Source organism: Strix aluco, chromosome W, assembly GCF_031877795.1.
Source record: "Strix aluco isolate bStrAlu1 chromosome W, bStrAlu1.hap1, whole genome shotgun sequence".
Lineage (NCBI taxonomy): Eukaryota > Metazoa > Chordata > Aves > Strigiformes > Strigidae > Strix > Strix aluco.
The window spans coordinates 49,141,703-49,161,236 of record NC_133970.1 but is presented as its reverse complement, the minus strand read 5'-3'; the positions used below and the strand labels follow the sequence as shown (position 1 = coordinate 49,161,236).

The 19,534-nt window shown below is 40.4% G+C and overlaps 1 protein-coding gene across 9 annotated transcripts in view; it reads right to left on the bottom strand.

The window, feature by feature from the left end:
• Window positions 1–8,591: 8,591 nt before the first annotated feature.
• LOC141917562 (A disintegrin and metalloproteinase with thrombospondin motifs 6-like) overlaps window positions 8,592–19,534 on the bottom strand; it is a 135,414-nt gene continuing 124,471 nt past the window's right edge. For 6 of the 9 annotated variants that reach the window (XM_074810851.1, XM_074810852.1, XM_074810848.1 and 3 more), the window contains one exon: window positions 8,592–9,569. In XM_074810851.1, coding sequence (XP_074666952.1) covers window positions 9,451–9,569 — 119 coding nt within the window. In that variant the 3' untranslated portion in view covers window positions 8,592–9,450. Of the gene's footprint in view, window positions 9,570–10,814; window positions 14,590–19,534 lie in introns of those variants that run through there. The other 3 variants (XM_074810853.1, XM_074810854.1, XM_074810850.1) reach the window with 1 other exon arrangement.

Below are 19,534 nucleotides of genomic sequence, written 5' to 3'. Positions count from 1 at the left end.
AGCTTCTCTGTCATTCCCCTCCTCAGCTAGACAGGGAGGGGGAGGAGAAAATAAGATGGAAAAAACTCATGGGTCAAGATAAAGGCAGCTTAATAAAAGCAAAACCCGCACACAGAAGCAAAGGAAAACAAAAGATTTATTCTCTACTTCCCATCAGCGGGTGATGTCCATCCACTTCCCAGGAAGTAGGGCTTCAGTACACGTAGCGGTTGCTCCATAAGATAAACATCATAACAACAAACGCCCCCCCCTCTTCCTCCTTTCTCTTAGCTTTTATTGCTGAGCAGATGTCATATGGTCTGGAATATCCCTTTGATCAGTTTGGGTCAGCTGCCCTGGCTGTGTCCCCTCCCAACCTCCTGTCCACTCCCAGCCTACTGGCCTTTGGGGGGGATGTTGGAGAGAATCTTAATGCTGTCGAGCACTGCCCAGCAGTAGCCAAAACACTGGTGGGTTCTCAACACCTTTCTAGCTACCAATACAAAGCACAGCATGATGAGGGCTGCTGTGGAGAAAGTTAACTCCATCCCAGCCAGAACCAATACGCATGGTTTATCTTCTAATCTTACACATAGTTTAAAAAAGCCTCATTAGATTTTATTTTTTCTTCATCACTGTCCCCTTCTGTGATGCTTAATGGTTAGGTCATTAATTACAAGATGCTTAAGAATAAATCAGTTATTGAAGGCAACTTGAAAGCCAGTTCTCCAGTGTAGTGTTTCCCTTTAATAGCTATGAAGAATTCAGCCTTGATTTTTAAAATATAAGTAGTGACTTGCAGCATCCTAGCTTGTAGCTGGGAGAATGAAACTGAAATTAAGGTGTTTCTCATCAGTTGTTTTTAAATTAATTCAAAGTATTTATATAAGTTTGCCTTCTTAATTGCAGTGTTGCACAGAATAAGTACTATTCTATAAGAATATAATGTTTACATCAAATAAATTAAAAACCAATTAATTTGGTAACATGTCATTTCAAAGTAAGGTTCAGATCCCTTTGACATTGATTACTTCTGTTTTGTAAGTGATCAGACTGCTATGCCACCCCACAGCTTTGCAACTAGGTATAAACACTTGCTAGCACAAATGGTCTGATATATAACTTGTATTTTGGAATATGAGGAAAAAGCTCTGTTAGAAGGTTTTGAGGTAGTTAGAGCATTGTTAGTTATTCCCATCCAGGACAAGCCTTCAATTTCTTTCGATTTGGTGCATCAAGTGTTTTGTATATGGCTTTATAGCTATTACTCTTCATTACATGGGAACATACAAAGTAACTGAGTTCTGTTGCCTGCTCTTACTGGCAACTGTAGGCAATAATGCTTCTTAAGAACTAAACCAGTGCCATATTAAAGGTAGCTAGATTTTTCTGCTCCATGTGTCAGGGTCTCTCTTCTACCAGTTCACATTAGAAACCTGGTTCCCCACATCAGTTTCTCTCTGACTGTTTATATTCATTTGTTTCACAGTTTAATTGCTGTCCTCATAAGTGTTGTCCCCGATTCTCTCACCTGTTGTTTTTATAGTGTTCCAATATGCTACTTTTAATTTGTTAGACTAAACAAAATTGTTTCCCTCTGCTATGGCATGCTTTCCTTTGTGCCTGGTTATATTAATAGATCTTGGAACTGGTTTCAGTTTGAATTAATCTTTTTTTTTTTTTGACAGAGGATGACAGCATATGTAGCTATAGTTAGAATTCAAATTGAGATCTCTTCATGGCTTGTACAATGTCATGTTTATCTTCTTGTTTCTCTTGGAAATGTCTGTGGTTACCATCTGGTGTTCCACTAGCTCTTTTTGCAGGCTGCCTAATGTCATTTCCTTTATGATTAACTAATGCATTAGCTCAGAAATGACTGATGACTCTACAAAGAAATCATAAGTACTTGATTTAGTACTGTGGCATCTTGTCCCTTTTCTACTTTTTTCAGTCCTTTAACGTTGTGCTGTTTTTTCCCCTATGGTGTCCTAATAATTCACTATACCATCTGTGACTGTCTTTTATGGCATCAGCCAACTGAAACATTTTTCCTATCCTTTGTTTGCTGTTAAAAAAAGTTGAATAGGATAGTCCAAAAATGGGTCTTTGAGCACCTCTGTCATTAACATTCAGCCTGATGCTTAGGAAAGAAAACTTTGTCTAATGCAAACTACTTTTAGTATATCCATGCAGTATTTTATTATACTTACCTCCATGTTTTATTCTCTCCTTCAAAATTTGTGCTAAAGCTTTGCATGATATTGAGGTCAAGGTTACCTAATGTTTTTTTCCCTTCTTTATGAATGTTTCATACTTGCTGTCCTTCAGTGATGTTGTACCAGTCCAACCTGTTAGACCTGTTAAAAATCACCAGACTTTTTATTAAATGTGTCAGTTCCTTTGGAATTCTGAGGTGACAAAGTGGGTGTTTTTCGTCCAGTCCCAAATTTTAATTTGAATGCATTAATATTGGCCCAGATCCTAGAATTAGCCTTTATGCCAGTGCACAGAAGTCTGAGAATTGCTTGTGCTTACCGAAGACAACCATATCTGTTGTATCTGAATACATCATGTATATTTGCATTTAATTATACAAATATATGAGAGCATTCTAAACTTGAAGCTCACTGCATGGTAATGTTGAGACAGGACTTTAAAAAGGAAACATTATTTACTGATGGGTGTTTAAGATAAGCAAAGAGTTTATCCTCAATGTAATTTTAAAAACTTTGAGAATGTCTATAGTGGGGTACTGCTTCCAGAGACTTTACTGTCATGCTGCACTGAATTTACTTTTAATCTTGTTTCTCAACAGCTTGCCAGTAGCATTTGCAGTAATAGATATTTTTAGTAGTATCTACTTTGGGTTATCTTTTTACATAAATGTACAATGATGAGAAAATTTGGGATTTAATTTAGTTAAATATATCCAATTTTGTTGAAACTTTTGAAAAATGCAACCTGCTGTAGGGTGCATGTATTTCAGTTCTCTTGCCTCTATATTTTAGTTATGATTTTTAAAAAAAATATTTCTGCATTAGCAAAACTGCAAGGGAGGTGAAAAATAAAGAACATCTCTCTGAAATATTTTTAGCTTTCCAAGGAATGAATGCTGTTGAACAGTGAGTTTCTAAGTATACCAGCTATGTATTTCTTCTACAGTTTTCCAGATTGTATAGTTAAAGAAATCAGACTTAGGAAGAATATTGATTTTATCCTGACAAAGTGTTCATGTAGAGATTTTGTCTTAAAAGTTGAGCTACGTTTTAAAAGCAAGCTAACTTGGTTACATAAGATAACAGTACTGCAATAATAATTTTGTTGAGACCATTACACCAGGTATGCTTAAAGTTGTTATCTGCGATGCAAATATTTCTGTGGTTATGGGTTTTTACAGTTGAGAAATGAAATGTTTCAGTATGAGTATAACAAATCTTTGTGATATAATGGCAGAGGAAATATACATTTTGTCATTATGACTTTTATTTTTCCTTTAGTATAGGTGGACTAATTCTCTGTCTGTATTTCTTTCCTGAATTAAACCCTAGTTTTTTGGTTCCATTATAGCAATTCAGATGCTTAGTATGGGCATTTACACCATCAATTTAAAGAGCAGCTAGGCTGAGTATTTTATGTGTACTATTACATTAAACTTGAATTAACCCTCCCAGTCATAATGGAAGAAGTGACAACTGCTTTAGGCCAATATTTCTCATCAATTACTGCAAGAAAATTACTAGTTTAGATGCAGCCTGTATCTCCCAGCCAGGAGAGGTTGAAAATGTTTCCCTAGTAGCCTCTGTGTAGCTCTACACATAAGAACTTAGATATTTGTGTCTCCAGTCTCTTAGGGTTAGCTGTAGGGAGTAGAAGATGAAACAAGGTCACAAAGCTATGAACCTTTCTATCACCAAAGGCAGTCTTTAAGTTTATGGAATTAGCTTATTAGAGGTGTAGTACAGTGAGTTCTGGCTAAAGTCAACAAAGTGTGGGTGTGCATAAACATAGTTTAGCATATGAATGGAAATTTGCTTCTACTGCTTTCAACTGAGAACTTTGACTGCACGCACATGTTGTGAAGAAAAACTACAAACTGTCTAGCTATTTTCTGTGTTATCAAATCAAAACACCAACTGGAGCCTAATGCAGTGTTTGAGTGTTAAAAAGAGCCCTGCTACAAAACTGTAAGAAGCTGAGCAGGTATACGGAGTTGTGGGATGCATCAGAAAGGTGGTGGTGGGGAATAATTTCTTAATGTGAAGAATTTGGTCTCTTATTAGGCAGATCTTCCTTGTTCTCCAGAGTTCTTGAACTGTTTACCTTTTCAGAGGCTGCCTCTAATCTGAGCTGGTAATGGAGATGATCTAATACCAAAAGTGGCCAAGAGCTACAGTTCTGCTGTTGATGTTTTAAGTTCATCATTAGGACTATAAAGAGCAACACCTGCAGTCTCCAAAGAGAAATGACTGCTATTCCTTCCTTCTAGAGAAGATTGTCCATTCTGTTTGTCATATTTTGATAATCCCTGATACTAAAGGTGTAACAATAAACCTCCTGCTGTTGCATACTATCCAAGTCTGCAATGAATCTGGGAGGGAGAAGATTTACAGTGGGTAACATGAACATTTAAAGATTTGGGAAACAGAAGTTAATGTTATAAGACAATGTTAATAAAATGCAGGGATAAAAGTCTGTAGAACCTGGCTTGATATTTCCAACATTTTGCTGTTATCATAGGATCCCCATTTCTGTCCATGTATTGGTGCATAGGAAAATGTGGTATCTTCTCAATATAAAAAAATAATTACCTTGATGTTAAAATAGAGGTGCTGCTAGGCAAGACTCCTGCCTGGTTGCAGAAAATGCAGGGAATTGAGAAAGTCCTGTAGCAGACTAGGATATTAAATAATTATGGGAAAATGTTTCCTATATGTCTGGTGTACCCTTGAGCATAATCTAGGTGCTGTGCAAGCCACAAGATGCCACAGAAGTATCTTCTAGTGAAGGCAGTTATTCACTTGGTGTGAGACTTGCTCCTTTGTAATCCAGTTTTTGGGTTCAGAAGTCCAAGCACAAAGTGACCATTCAAATCTGAGGGTGCTTCGACAAACAAATTTTGTTTTGTCACAGATTCATATCTTAGGATGCAGGTAGGGTAAGAGGGCTAGGAGGTCCTTTCCAGTTATGTCCTAGACTGACAGCAGTGTTATTGCCATGAACTGAGTTTTTATTAGGGTATTCTTTCAGCATTGTTACAGGGTTGTTTTTTCTTTGGGAAGTTGGGGGGAGGAGGTTTCCCTCCAGCAGTTGCTACCTGATGGCAAGTACTACTTGCAGTGCTGGGCTAGGTTAAAATCTGCTCTCTTTCAAGGTGACTTATTCTTAGGGTATTCATAGCTGTGACAGATTGCTACTTTCAAATGCATCTAAAAATGAGTGAATGTCTTGAGGAAAAAGAAATACTGTTTTCAGGCTTTCTATTTTTACTTTAAGTATAGTTCTTACTATTTAATTGGAGTTAAGGTTTTTATCTGTGTCCTTAAAACATACTCATTTGAGCATCTTCAGGAAAGACTGATCTGTTCACTAAATTCCTTTTTGAGTCTGGTAGTGTAATGACCTATTTTGTGTTGTATTAGGACTGTCGGTGGGTCACATGTAGAACTCTTTATAGAACCCTGTCTCTATTTAAATGAAACTGTTTCTGCATTTCATTTAACAGACAGTCTTGTCACTTCTGTCCTAATGCAAAAAATTTCACTGGGGATGGTACACTGCTTGAATGTCAAGACTGCTTTGAACTTGTCCAAGCAGTTGAGTTTGGGATCTAGAGGTGTATTGGGTTTACATGGCAAGGTCTTGGTAGCGGGGGGGGGTGTGGGGGGGGCTGCTACAGGGGTGGCTGCTACAGGGGTGGCTTCTGTGAGAAGCTGCCAGAAGCTGCCCCCATGTCCGACAGAGCCAGTGCCAGCTGGCTCCGAGATGGACCCACCACTGGCCAAGGCCGAGCCCACCAGCAACGGTGGTAGCGCCTCTGGGAGACCATATTTGAGAAGGAGAAAAAACTGCTGCGCAACTGCAGCTGGAGAGAGGAGTGAGAATGTGTGAGAGCAACAACCCTGCAGGCACCCAGGGCAGGGCAGAAGGAGGGGCAGGAGGTGCTCCAGGCACCGGAGCAGAGATTCCCCGGCAGCCCGTGGGGCAGCCCTTGGTGAGGCAGCTGTGCCCCGCACCCAGGGAGGTCACCGGGGGAGCAGAATCCACCTGCAGCCTGGGGGGGACCCCACGCCGGAGCAGGGGGATGCCCGAAGGAGGCTGTGACCCCGTGGGGGACCCACGCTGGAGCAGTCTGTCCCTGAAGGACTGACTGCACCCTGTGCAGAGGACCCACGCCGGAGCAGTTCATGAAGAACCGCAGCCCGTGGGAAGGACCCACGTTGGAGAAGTTTGTGGAGGACTGTCTCCATGGGAGGGACCCCACGCTGGAGCAGGGGAAGAGGGTGAGGAGGAAGGAGCGGCAGAGACAACGGGTGATGAACTGAGCACAACCCCCATCCCCTGCCCCCCTGTGCTGCTGGGGGGGAGAAAGTAGAGAAATTGGGAGCAAAGCTGAGCCTAGGAAGAAGGGAGGGGTGGGGGGAAGGTGTTTTAAGATTTAGTTTTTATTTTCTCATTATCCTACTCTGATTTGATTGGCAATAAATTAAACTAATTTCCCCAAGTCGAGTCTGTTTTGCCTTTGACGGTAATTGCTGAGTGATCTCTCCCTGTCCTTAGCTCGACCCACAAACCTTTTGTTATATTTTTCTATCCCCTGTCCAGCTGAGGAGGGGGAGTGATAGAGTGGCTTGGTAGCTACCTGGTGGCCAGTCAAGGTTGAACCCACCATACCTTATAATTCTACAAGGGTCAATTTATAAATTATGTGATCCACAATATGGTATCTAATCACTCATTGCAAAAATGTCTACTAAGCTATTTTGAAATTATTTCTATCACCAGGTCTATTCCCAGGAATGTTGGCAGAAGAAGAAATTAGACAAGGCACAAGGAATGTGGCTTTGGTCATAATTTCATGTAAAAAGATTTAGATTTTTTCATCTGATGGCCTAGGCAGAAATTTACTGTCTCACATGTTGCAAGTATGCAGTTTGTTAGCAATAGCATAGAAAGCTATAGAACTTGGATGATTTGCAGGACCAAATATTTTTGAAATTTTCCTCTCTCCCATCTTAAACAGAAGATTAAACAGAAAATAAAGAAAATAAATGCAAAAGACCCTCCTAAGCCTGTCTTTGGCAGTGCTAAAATATGTTTTTGAAATAATTCAAAAGCTAGGAAAATCCTAAAGTTAAGATTGCTCCCAGAAGGAAATTTGATTCCAGTGAACACTTCTGGTATTTCCTATTTCTATTTTCTATTCTTGTTTAGTTTTTATTCTTTTAAAAGTTGAAAAACTTGACCGAACAAAACTAAACAGCCATACAGAGGTGTTTTACAACAGAAGTGGCCAACCTATCACGTACAGATCGAATGTAGTCTGCCACATAAATTCAGTCAAGCACTTATTCCCTGGTGCTTTCTTTTCTGGAATATCAGTATGAAATAAGCTGCAGGCTGTGCAAATTATTCTTATGGTGTGCCCATTTTTTTTTTTCCCCCAAGAGCCCTGCGACCCCTCTCCCATCACAAGGCTCAGGCATACAATTCTTGTATAACCAAAATCTCCTCTCAGGTTATCAGAAACAAGACCTGTGGTATGATCTTCAGGTTTCACCTGAAATTCAGTGACTTTGTTGTAGGTGAATGACTGGGTGATGTCAGCTGGGGAATAAAATACCAAATATAAATCACTATGAGCTTGATGTATGCAGCGTAAGAACCTCTGTCTGTAGAATTATTTAAGGTGGTTCATTGTATTTAAATCAAAAGCTTTGATTTTTTTTAATGTCAGTAGATCAGCAATGTAAAGTGTATAAATGTCAATCAAACTATGTCTTCAAAGCTTGAATGATCTGAAACTTATGCAGTGGATCACTTTACAAGAAGAAAATGGCATGTTCAAACAGTAAAATTCATTGTCAGTGTTCAGTGGTGTTTAATCAGCTATTTTATTCTGTAAGTAGTTGTTTTGCTGACTGAGGATGCCAATTAAACTCAGACACCAGAGTGAAGAGTAGGCTGATTTTACTGTTAATAATTAAAGGATATAAGCAAGTAATACAGAAAATAAGCACTAAGAAAAATGCAGAATAGCACACTTAGTTATTACTACATACAGTTAATTACAGAAAATAAGAACAAGCAAGGTAATGCATCACATCATTACTACCTGAGAGAGAGAATAGTGATTAAGACAGACCCATCACCACTTGCACCCGTTCCCATCATCCAGACCCGCAGGCGCTGGGCAGCCCCGGTTACAGTGAGGATTTGGAGAGCCTGTCCCGGCAAGTGGGAAGTCCCACACAGTGCGTCCACCCGTAGGTGAGGCTTCCAAAGTCGCTGTGAGCGGGTCCGGCCTTATATACCTAAAATCAGTGAGCCAGAATAGCTGGCACCTTTGATTTGAGCGGAAAATTTCTGGTTTCATTCTCCTGTTGGATTCCACCCAAAGCCTGACCAGGGCTCGGGGGGGAGGCCAAGGGAGTTTCTAACAAGGCCAAATACGTGGGTTCTCAGCCTTGAACAAGGCTAAACAAGGGCAGTTGGATACATTCTTGTTGTGGTTTGAACTCAGCTGGTAGCAAATCGCCATGTGGCCAGTTTTTTACTCCCCCCCCCCAATGAAATAGGGGATGGACAAAAAAAAAAGAAGAAATTTGTAGGTTAAATAACAAAAAAAATTTACTAGCAAAACCAACAGTAATGATAGTAGTCCAAAAGGCATAAAATGCAGTAGTGGCTCACGGAATGGCGACCGGTACAGAGCCCGTCCCCAGCAGCGATCCGACCACACCAGAGAAACTCCACCCAGCCGATCCAGAAACCGAAACCAAAACAAACGACGGCTGTGAGAGAGCACGCGCCTGCCTATATGCTGAGCTTTGACGTCACATGGCATGGAATGCTCCAAGGATTGATCAGGACCCAGCCCTTCAGCTGGGCTCCCTCTCAGCCCAAGGAAAGTTAACTCAATCCTGGCTGAAACAAGGACAACCATTTTAAGGGGCCCAGTATCCTTAAATGCACACTGTACCACATTCTGAGTGGCTCAGTTTCCTAAACTGGTCATGAACTCCCCCTTTAGCTGGGCCAAATATACTTGGGAAGCTACCAAGTTGGTAGTGCTGTAGTGAACCTTGTTATGTGGCTGACTGAGCCCTTATAAATCTGTTTGAGATTCCATCCTGATCACTGTATGCAAATGTTCTTACACCATTCTGTCTAGGACAACCATTGGAGGGACCACACAGAAACAATGATCCATTCATGCCACATAATTGTTGTTTGTGGTGAATGACAGGCTCAGCTTAGTAATGGCCTTGTCTTAAAACTCTTTGATGACTGACTCCAGATGAGGTTCACAGGACTCATCCAAAGTCTATTGCTGTAAATGTCCACAGAAGAGTACTGGATCTTAGTTCCTAGTAATAAAAATCATAATAATAAAAAAGTCAGCAAAATAACCAAGTCCTGTTCAGCATTCAACAGAGGATACTTAAAAGGCCTTCTTGTAGATCAGATAGCTTCAGAGAGAACAGGGAGTTTACTAATGAAGGAACAGTTGTGGGGTATAACAAGGGAAATCAGAGAAAGGATAACCAGAACCTCAGGTAAAAATGCTGTCCATTTCCCCAAGAAATAAACTGAAACAGCATAACAGAGAATTATAATAGCAGGGTTGGCTCCAGAAGGAATTCAGGTGCAAGCAGAGTGCATTTTAAGAAGACTGAAGGGAGTTTTGTGTGCCAGGAATTCTACAGTCAGCATGGGTGATGTTAGGTATAAGGTAGCAGGAGTAGGAAAAGAGAGGGAAGCACAACAGCATCTGTTTCAGTGTACGCAGTTTGTCATTACAATCCAAAACACAGTTGGTCCAGGAGGAAAGAATAATACTCAAAATTGAACAATACTGGGAAACCTATCAGGTAATAACTTGTAGTGTGAATGTATGGGAGGAAAGTTAACAGAGTTTTGGAATGACAGAGAAAACCATTAATAGACTGCACTTTACTAAGACTACTTTAACCAGAATTATAAAATATCAAAACATTTAAGGTTCTCTGCACTTTCTTTAACATCTTACTCATAGTAATAGATTGATTATTTTCATTAATCTGGATTTTAACTGTTATTCTAGAGAAACAAGAAATATTTCATAGGACTTGATCTATGTTTCAGTACAGGATATTTTTGCTGTATCAGATTAAAAAAAGAAGCATCTGTCAGCAACAGTGACCTAAGCACCAAGTCTTCTGAAATTACTTTGTTTTTTATATTTAAAAACATTATAGCTTCAGATAAAACCTTAAAAGCTCAATGCAAGAAGGACATTTTATTGTTATTGTTATTATTGACTGGCTGTTAATTAAATAATTCCAAGAAGTACAGGATATTTTGCTGCCATTAATTTCATTCTTGATCTAAATTCTTTGCTTAAGCTAAAATATTATCTAATAATGTACATGATCACATTCTTGACTTTTCCTTTTTGTTTTGCTTATATATGACAAACATTGCTGCTGCCAAGGACAGAATTCTGGAATAACATATAGATGTTACTTGAAAGAAAACATCTTATATATATTTTGATGCATCTGATTAAGCAAATGTTAAGCATACAGAATTCTAGCAACTGTAAGTCAGGCAATAGACAACCATACTATGGGTATCATTCTTAAAAGTTGCAGTTTTATTTTAGTAAATTATCTATGTTAAAAACAAATCTGTGCCTGGTGTGGAATTTCACTGCATCAAGTGTTACAATATTTTTGTTTTCATTACAAGCAGGAGAATGCATGTAGAACAAGTGTTAAGAAACATGACAATAAATTAGAATATAATTTACAAAAGCAAAATTATTAATAATAAAGTAACAATGTACCACATTAATACCAAGTATAAAATAATAAGCAACTAATCACAATAATACAAAGGCAATTTCAGTCTGTATTATTAAGGATAGCTATGTGACATTCACTCCACTACAAAGTTCCTAACAAAATGGACTATTTTTGGGTGTATACACCTTGAGGGGTTAATCTGTAGGTTTTAATTTGTGTTTTGATCTTCTTCAGCTGATAATATTGCTCAGTGGAAGTACTGGCAGCAGATTGATTTTTGCATTTAGTATTCTACTATTTGATTCTAGGCTTGTCATATTTATAGCCTACAAAAATAGTCCTATTGTCACTGTTTAGGAATATAACACTATTTAGCTTAGATTATATAGATGGCCACAGTGTAGAAGCAGCAATGAACTGTGCTGTGGAAACCAATGATTTTTCTTTGAATTAGGTTTCATTTTTTGGTCTTAGTCTGAAGCGTTGCTTACTTTGTAAATCCATGTACATTCTGTGTTTTGTTCCCTTTAACAGTACAATTCAATGTTGCTCCAGGGAGTTCTTTAAATTCCAACCTCCGTGCTGTTATGCAGCAGAGTAAACATTGGACTTGCTAGTGTTCTAGCACCAGTAAGAGTGCAAAATGTGTCTTTGGAAACACTCCTTACAATTTTAATGTCCTAAGTGAGGTTAAAAAAAAATTTTCTTTTGAATACATAGAAAACCCTTTTCTTGTTAGCTGAAAAGACACAATTGCTGATAAACAAAATCATGCGCTGGAGAAAACCAGACCCTGATACAAAGAGGCCTCATGCTTAGAGAATGCCACAGCAACCCCTTTCCCTTTGACTTTTTTTTTTTTTTTTTACTTAACCAGGATATGCTAGCACTAAGGTGTTTTGTTAAAAGGCTATAGAAAGTTGATTCACTTAACAGAGGACTGCATACTGCCCTTAATCCATATGTGCAACTCCTAAAGACTGTTTTGGTTTTTTTTTTATTTACTGGTGTCAGTTTTAACAGGAGTTGTTTACATAGTGATGAGAGTAGCAGATAAGCATTTGTGAATACATGCAAGCCAACTGAAAATTCCATTGGTCACTGGCATATGGAAGCGGAAATACTGGCAAGAGGTAGCAGATGACAAGAATTTGATGGTCATGAATACGTGGGCTACACAAACTTCACAGATAGCTTGTCAATATGTTGGGGGGATTTCGTAGCATGAGTCCTGTTAACAATATCTATTGTTCCCTGTTAATTCACATTAGTAAATAGTGTGCAACACATTTGGCTTGTTATTGGCAAAATACACTGATACACTTCAATCTCATGATATTTTGAAATTATTTTTCACTAATAAGAGTACTTTTTAAAAAAGTGCTATTTGAGTTAGGATTTGTAACACGTTATTGTTCACATAATTTTAATTGCACTACATAGGCATAGTTGGACACAAAAGCACATTCATCAAGTACCTGCTGCAAACTGCAAGTGTTCAAGTACAATATATTAATATAAACAAGTACCCACTTTCCTTATCTCCTTGTTGAGTCTGTTACTGAAAAGGGAAGGGGAAGAAGAGCATGACATTAAACTTTTTTATGGTAGAGTCTTGAATGTGACTTGCCTAAGTAGTTTGGTTTCACATTTAAAAATGCAAAGTATTTGGTGACTATTAAAAATACAGTGTCCTGGTTTAGCCAGGATAGGGTTAAGTTTCCCCAGCAGTGAGGGGAAGCTCTAGCCGGGTTATTCAGATACCATGTGGACATCACCTCCGGGCACCCAAGCGTGGGAGAATCGGTGAGCGCGTGTGTTTGTGCAGCCATTCCTCTCACTGCTATATTGGTACATACTTTGCTCTGTTCATTGTTATTGTTGTTGTTTGTTGTGTTGCTGTTGCTCTGTTGTATTAAACCTGTCCTTATCTCAGCCCAGGGCTTTGTATCTCACTCCCTTTGTGGGGGAGGGGCAGCAGCCATATGGTCTCGGACCCTGGCAGGGACTAAACCACCACATACAGTAATATGAAATAAGTGGAGTATGGCAGCAGAATAGTTAAGGCATCTAGCTACTCATCTAGAGGCATGAGTTTGTTCCAGTCTCACACTGAAAGCTGCCCTAGCTTTAAACAGGGTCCAGCTTTAAATATGTACCTGACCATTTAGGTGAAGGTGGCCAGACTTCATTCTAGCCACCCCTTTTCTAGTGTGCCTTCCTCCTGATAGCCCAACAGACCTCTTGGCTCAAGCACACTTTTCCGTGTTTGCTTGAACCTAGGTATCTCCACGAGTCTTTTATTCTTTGGTTGTAATCCTTGCCCACTCAGATATGATCTCCTGAACTGCACATTCACATATTCTTTCTCATAAACAAATGCCCTGCTATGGTATCAAAGGGAACATATGGAATCCATTTTAACTTTCAGCTTTGCAAAGGACTGTTGCTATTACACAGTAGGCTTATCTTTTGCACTGGAACTCCTTGGTGTTGGAGAATCAAAAGTAACATGTAAACCAGATCTAGATGGCCACAAGGTTGTATCTTCTTTGTGGCTGGCATTGTAAACAAAAGTGAGCTGAAGTCAAAGTGAAAGTTCTAAGCAACCTGTATGGTAGTAGTGAAGGAGCTGGCAATACAGTCTTCACCACTATTGGAGTCTGCCTCCTCCATGATATTGAAATGTGTTCCCTTTCAGTAGAAATCTCAGCTTCACTTTTACAATGGTAAGATGGCTATAAACCTGCAACACAGATTTCATTTAATTTCATTTCATAGCACACTATTATTTCATGCACCACTGCAATAACTGTTGCACCTCTTAAAACTAAGTCCCTCATGGTTGTTCTATTTAGTATAGCTTTATATATGGTTCACAACAGTATTCAGGAAATATGGATTATTCCAAAGAGAATTAGGTGGAATGAAGGAAAAATACATAGTTTTAATTTCTGCTCCTTAAATAACCTTTCCAAGCTCATTTTAAAATTTAAATTGTGATGCTGCATTGTGAGATAAACTAGTTAACATTTTTAAGCTATGACTTAACATTTTTTTGAGTCTTCTTTACTTCCATAGCAGACAAAGTCATAACAGCTACATTTTAAAAAGTTTTAAATACAAATGGATTCAGTGTCATTGCTAAGTCCATAATAAAAATTATTTTGATGATCCAAGGAGGTAAACAGACTATTGGATTTAATCAAAAGGACACAAATGTTCCACAGTAAGCTATTCTGTATGTGCTGTGTGGATCTTTCCAATTTGGCATGCCCTCCTTATACTGTGCCCAGCACTTTGGATGAATAAATCCCACTTCACAGAAGTTAAAATAATACTGAAATCCTGTCAGCTGGGGCTGACCAGTGGTTATGTTTTCCACAGGGTAATGCATTTGTAAGGACGTCAATCTCATTCCGCTCTGTGGCTCTCTTCGATGGACACTTTTCCACAATAATAACAAGGCACATTCTTGTGCTTTCTGTGGGTCAGTGTCCTTGGCAGGTCTTGCAGCACATCTGTCTGAAGTATGCTCGACTGCAGAACTTGAACTTCAACACCAGTGGGCAATATGCCACTTTGTTCACATCTTTGCACTCTAATAATTAAGGGCATTAAAGAGAAAAAATCAGAAAAAAAAAATTGAAGTACAAAGAAAATTTGACATTTAACATGCTGTTTCTCTATCCATCCACCTTGATCTCTTTGTAACTACCCTTTTAGTCCAGCCTAGTGTATACAATATATTTCAAAAAGCCATAAAAATGTTTGCATGGCTTCTCTCCCAGACATTTAGAAGTGTGCCCACTTTGTCTTGAAAGAATTATCATTTATTGGGATAAATGATCACTTTAGAAACTAGGAAATGAGTCATTTTTCTTACAATACTTTTATATCTTCTTTCTCAGGAGTTATTTTATTCAACTGTGAGAGGTTATTCAAAAATCTAAACACGATTTGCACTATTTGGCACCATGCCTGTGCATTTGTAAGAATCCTTGAAATAGAATATGCATTGCAGATAATGGGGGTGGAGAAAACAAGTGTTATAAATAAAGGCACCAACAGTGTGAGTTCAGTGACTGGACTGAATGGCGGATTATACTTTAGCCTTGGGTCCATACATCCATACTGTCTTTTATGCAGGAGGAAAAGCCATTTTTATGCCTCTAATACACATGTAAGAGCTTTTTTTCATACTTGTGTTTTCCCTATATGCTGGGCCTACTGCCCTTGTCATACTGGCAGGTAACTCTGCCAGGAAGGGAGAACAAGAACATGCAGAGGAAGGATTACTTCTTTTCCACCCCACACAGGTTGTATCTAAAGTGACTGCTTGAAAGGATCCCTTGGGAGACGGTCCTGAAGGGTATCGGGGTCCAGGAAGGCTGGGCACTCTTTAGGAAGGAAGTCTTAATGGCTCAGGAGCAGGTGGTCCCCAGGTGCTGTAAGAGAAGCCGGCACCAGAGAAGACCCCCCTGGCTGAACAGGGAGCTTTGGCTGCAGCTCAGGGAGAAAAGGAGAGTTTACAGCCTTTGGAAGAAGGGGCTAGCCACTCACAGTGATTACAAAGAGGCTGTGAGGCTATGCAGGGCGGAAATCAGGAGGGCTAAAGCCCAGCTAGAAATTAATCTGGCTTCAGCAGTCAAGGACAACAAGAAATGTTTCTATAAATATGTCAACAGCAAAAGAAAGACCAGGGAGAGCCTCTATCCCCTGCTAGACGCAGGAGGAAATGTGGCAACAAGTGCTGAGGAAAAGGCTGAGGTGCTTAATGCCTTCTTTGCCTCAGTCTTTAATAACAAGACCAGTTGTACTGAGGGAATCCAGCCTCCTCAGCCAGAAGACAGAGACTGGGAGAACGACCCCCCCACAATCCAGGAGACAGTCAGTGACCTACTGCATCACATAGACACACACAAGTCTATGGGACCGGATGGGATACACCCGAGGGTGCTGAAGGAGCTGGCTGGGTGCTCGCCAAGCCACTTTCCATCATTTCCCAGCAGTCCTGGCTGACCGGGGAGGTCCCGACAGATTGGAAACTGGCCAATGTGACGCCCATCTATAAGAAGAGTCAGAAGGATGATCCGGGAAATTACAGGCCTGTCAGCTTGACGTCGGTGCCCGGGAAGCTGATGGAGCAGCTCATCCAGAGTACCATCACACAGCACGTGCGGGACAACCAGATGCTCAGGCCCAGTCAGCATGAGTTTATGAAAGGCAGGTCCTGCTTGACAAACCTGATCTCCTTCTACGACAGGGCGACCTGCTTATTGGGTGAGGGAAAGGCTGTGGATGTTGTCTACCTTGACTTCAGTAAGGCCTTTGACACCGTTTCCCACAGCATTCTCCTGGTGAAACTGGCTGCTCGAGGCTTGGATGGGCACACACTTCGCTGGGTAAAAAACTGGCTGAATGGCCAGGCCCAAGGAGTGGTGGGGAATGGAGTTAAATCCAGTTGGCAGCCGGTCACGAGTGGTGTCCCCCAGGGCTCGGTGTTGGGGCCACTCCTGTTTAACATCTTTATTGATGAGCTAGATGAGGGGATCGAGTGCACCCTCAGTCAGTTTGCAGACGACACCCAGTTGGGTGGGAGTGTTGATCTGCTCGAGGGTAGGGAGGTTCTGCAGAGGGATCTGGCCAGGCTGGAGCGATGGGCTGAGGCCAACTGGAGGAGTTTCAATAAGGCCAAATACCAGGTGCTGCCCTTGGGCCACAACAACCCCCAGCAGCGCTCCAGGCCTGGGGAGGAGTGGCTGGAGAGCTGCCAGTCAGAGAGGGACCTGGGGGGGGTTGATTGATAATGAGCCAGCAGTGTGCCCGGGTGGCCAAGAAGGCCAATGGCATCCTGGCTTGTATCAGCATTAGTGTGGCCAGCAGGGACAGGGAAGGGATTGTGCCCCTGTACTCGGCCCTGGTGAGGCCACCCCTCAATGACTGGGTTCAGCTTTGGGCCCCTCACTACAAGAAAGACATTGAGGTGCTGGAGCATGTCCAAAGAAGGGCAACAAAGCTGGTGAAGGGTCTAGAGAACAAGCCCTGTAAGGAGTGGCTGAGGGAACTGGGGTTTAGTCTGGAGAAAAGGAGGCTGAGGGGAGACCTCATCGCCCTCTACAACTCCCTGAAGGGAGGGTGCAGAGAGGGGGGATGAGTCTCTTGAGCCAAGGAACAAGCGCCAGGCCAAGAGGGAATGGCCTCAAGCTGCGCCAGGGCAGGGTCAGACTGGCTCTTAGGAAGTATTTCTTTGCAGAAGGGGTTGTTGGGCGTTGGAATGGGCTGCCCAGGGCAGGTGGGGAGTCCCCATCCCTGGAGGGGTTGAAGAGTCGGGTTGACTCTGGTGGAGTTGAGAATGGTCAGTGTGAGGTTAATGGTTGGACTGGAGGAGCTTCAAGGTCTTTTCCAACCGAGATGATTCTGGGATTTTGTGACTTGTAGGTGTATGTTATAGGAGCACTGCTGGAGCATGTTGTGGTTCTCCTCTGGCTCAGTTTCCTTTCTGTAGAAAGAAGGTGGGAATAGGGAATGGAATAGTTTGGCCCATGTCCAGTTCTTATTCTGATTATAGCTGGAGATATGGCCATATCTGTGAGCTCAATGGTATGCTGAGGTTCTACAGCTCAGATGTTGCTACTGTAGATTTGCTTTGCACTGGAGTGAATATTGTAATAGATGCCTCATAGGGGATTCTTAGTTAAAAGCATTTGCTCAGTTTCTTCCAGACTGATATTAAAATAGGACTTTGGCAAGGAGCCTTGCTTCATGTATAGGAAGATGGAAGAGATGTATACAGAGAAAAAGCAAAACCCACAAGTTTGAATTGCAAAAATGAAGTGGTGGGAAGAATGAAATTAGATTAATTTCTCAGAAAATAATTTGTCTCAAAAGAATGCTGTAAATTTTTACTGTTTTAAGGTTGCATTTGATACTGCCTTCTTCCTACAACCTTTCTCAAATTACAACAGCTATAAAGAAAATGTGAATAAAAAGGAAAGAAACTAGCAGTACTTTGACTATTATCATATTTTGTATTGATTTGATATCTAGAAGTGAAAACTGGAGGCCAGAATGCTGTTGCTCCAAGGCCTGACATAACAACAGTCCTTGACTCCAAGATGTCTGTAAGCCAAATATGAAAGAGACAAAAGAGACACACCAAGCAGGTAGGAAAAGAAAAAAATAATAGTGAAACAAACACAGTCATGTACAATCCTTCAGCTATTCCTATTTGTCTGCCTTCTACATATGACCTCCTAGTACAATATTTTTGCTCCAGAACAGGTAATTATGGACAGTTCGGTCATGCTGCAAGCATACTGTAGTAGCAAGTGCAGATGAGAATTTTTAGTATTTGAACCTAGGAAAGCATTACTGAAGTTGAACTTCAGGGTCTATACTGAACAGTATTTCTGATAATGGCAATGTGCATGCTTCTAGCTAGAGAGTAGAGGTTACGAAATGATTTAAACTTTCATTTCATTAACACAGATATAGTGCTTTCATTGCAATTTTTTACTCCACCTAGCCAATGTTTTATGTACTACTTTTCTACTTTTTTAGTTCTCAATTTGGAAACAGGGTTGGATGTCAGCAGAAAAGACATTGGGGGTAGCTGGTTGAAACAGAAATATTTCTCTATCAGCAACTGCACATGGTCACTATTTTACTTCAAAAACTCTTCCCAAAAGAGGTCAAATATCTTCCAGAAATATTTCAGGTCCTTGTGTTTGTGGGGACTGGGAATATAGGAGAGACAGATGGTGAATTATAAATGAAGTGAGGGAAAAAAAGGTTCACTTGATCTTGACGAAATGTAAAAAGTTCACTCAATCCCAAAAATAACCCTCATATACGTTGTATTTAGTTAAATATGGGTAAAACCACTAACTTCATTTTTGCTAAAAGTAGGATTTGAGATTATCCCATTTCATATTTCTTTACACTATTCTTCCTCTTGACTAAAACTGGACCCTGTTCAGCCAATGCCAGTTGGACAGCAGTGAGATAATATTCTGGAACTTGGCCACAACTTCTGTTTTAAAAATCAGTTTTGAAATAGATATGGTGACTGATGAAGTAGCCTATTATTCATAGGACTGTGGTTGAGTGGAAGAGGTTTAGCAGAGCCCTTTTTGTTCCTAGTAACTACTGCTAATAAGTTTAAATAATCTACATGCATTAATCTCTCCTTTCCTGAACTTTGTGGCCAGATCAGACAATATTATGGTATTAAGTATCACATTACAATAATAAACCACAGAATGTCACAGTGCCTTCAGCTAAAGAGACAGCAAAGACATACCACAAAAAATACAAGGAAAACTGAAATTACATAAAAATAGATAAAATAGTTTTTCAGGTAAGGTTTCAGATGGCCATTAGCAGTCTAGATTCAGAAGATATATATACACACACACACACTTAGAGAATAAAATAATTCTGAATACATTTCAAATTGTGTGGTACATGCTGCCTGTAGTTCAGTTTCAACAGCAAATGTAATGTCACCCTCATCAGTGGCAGTCTGTCAAAACCTCATCTAC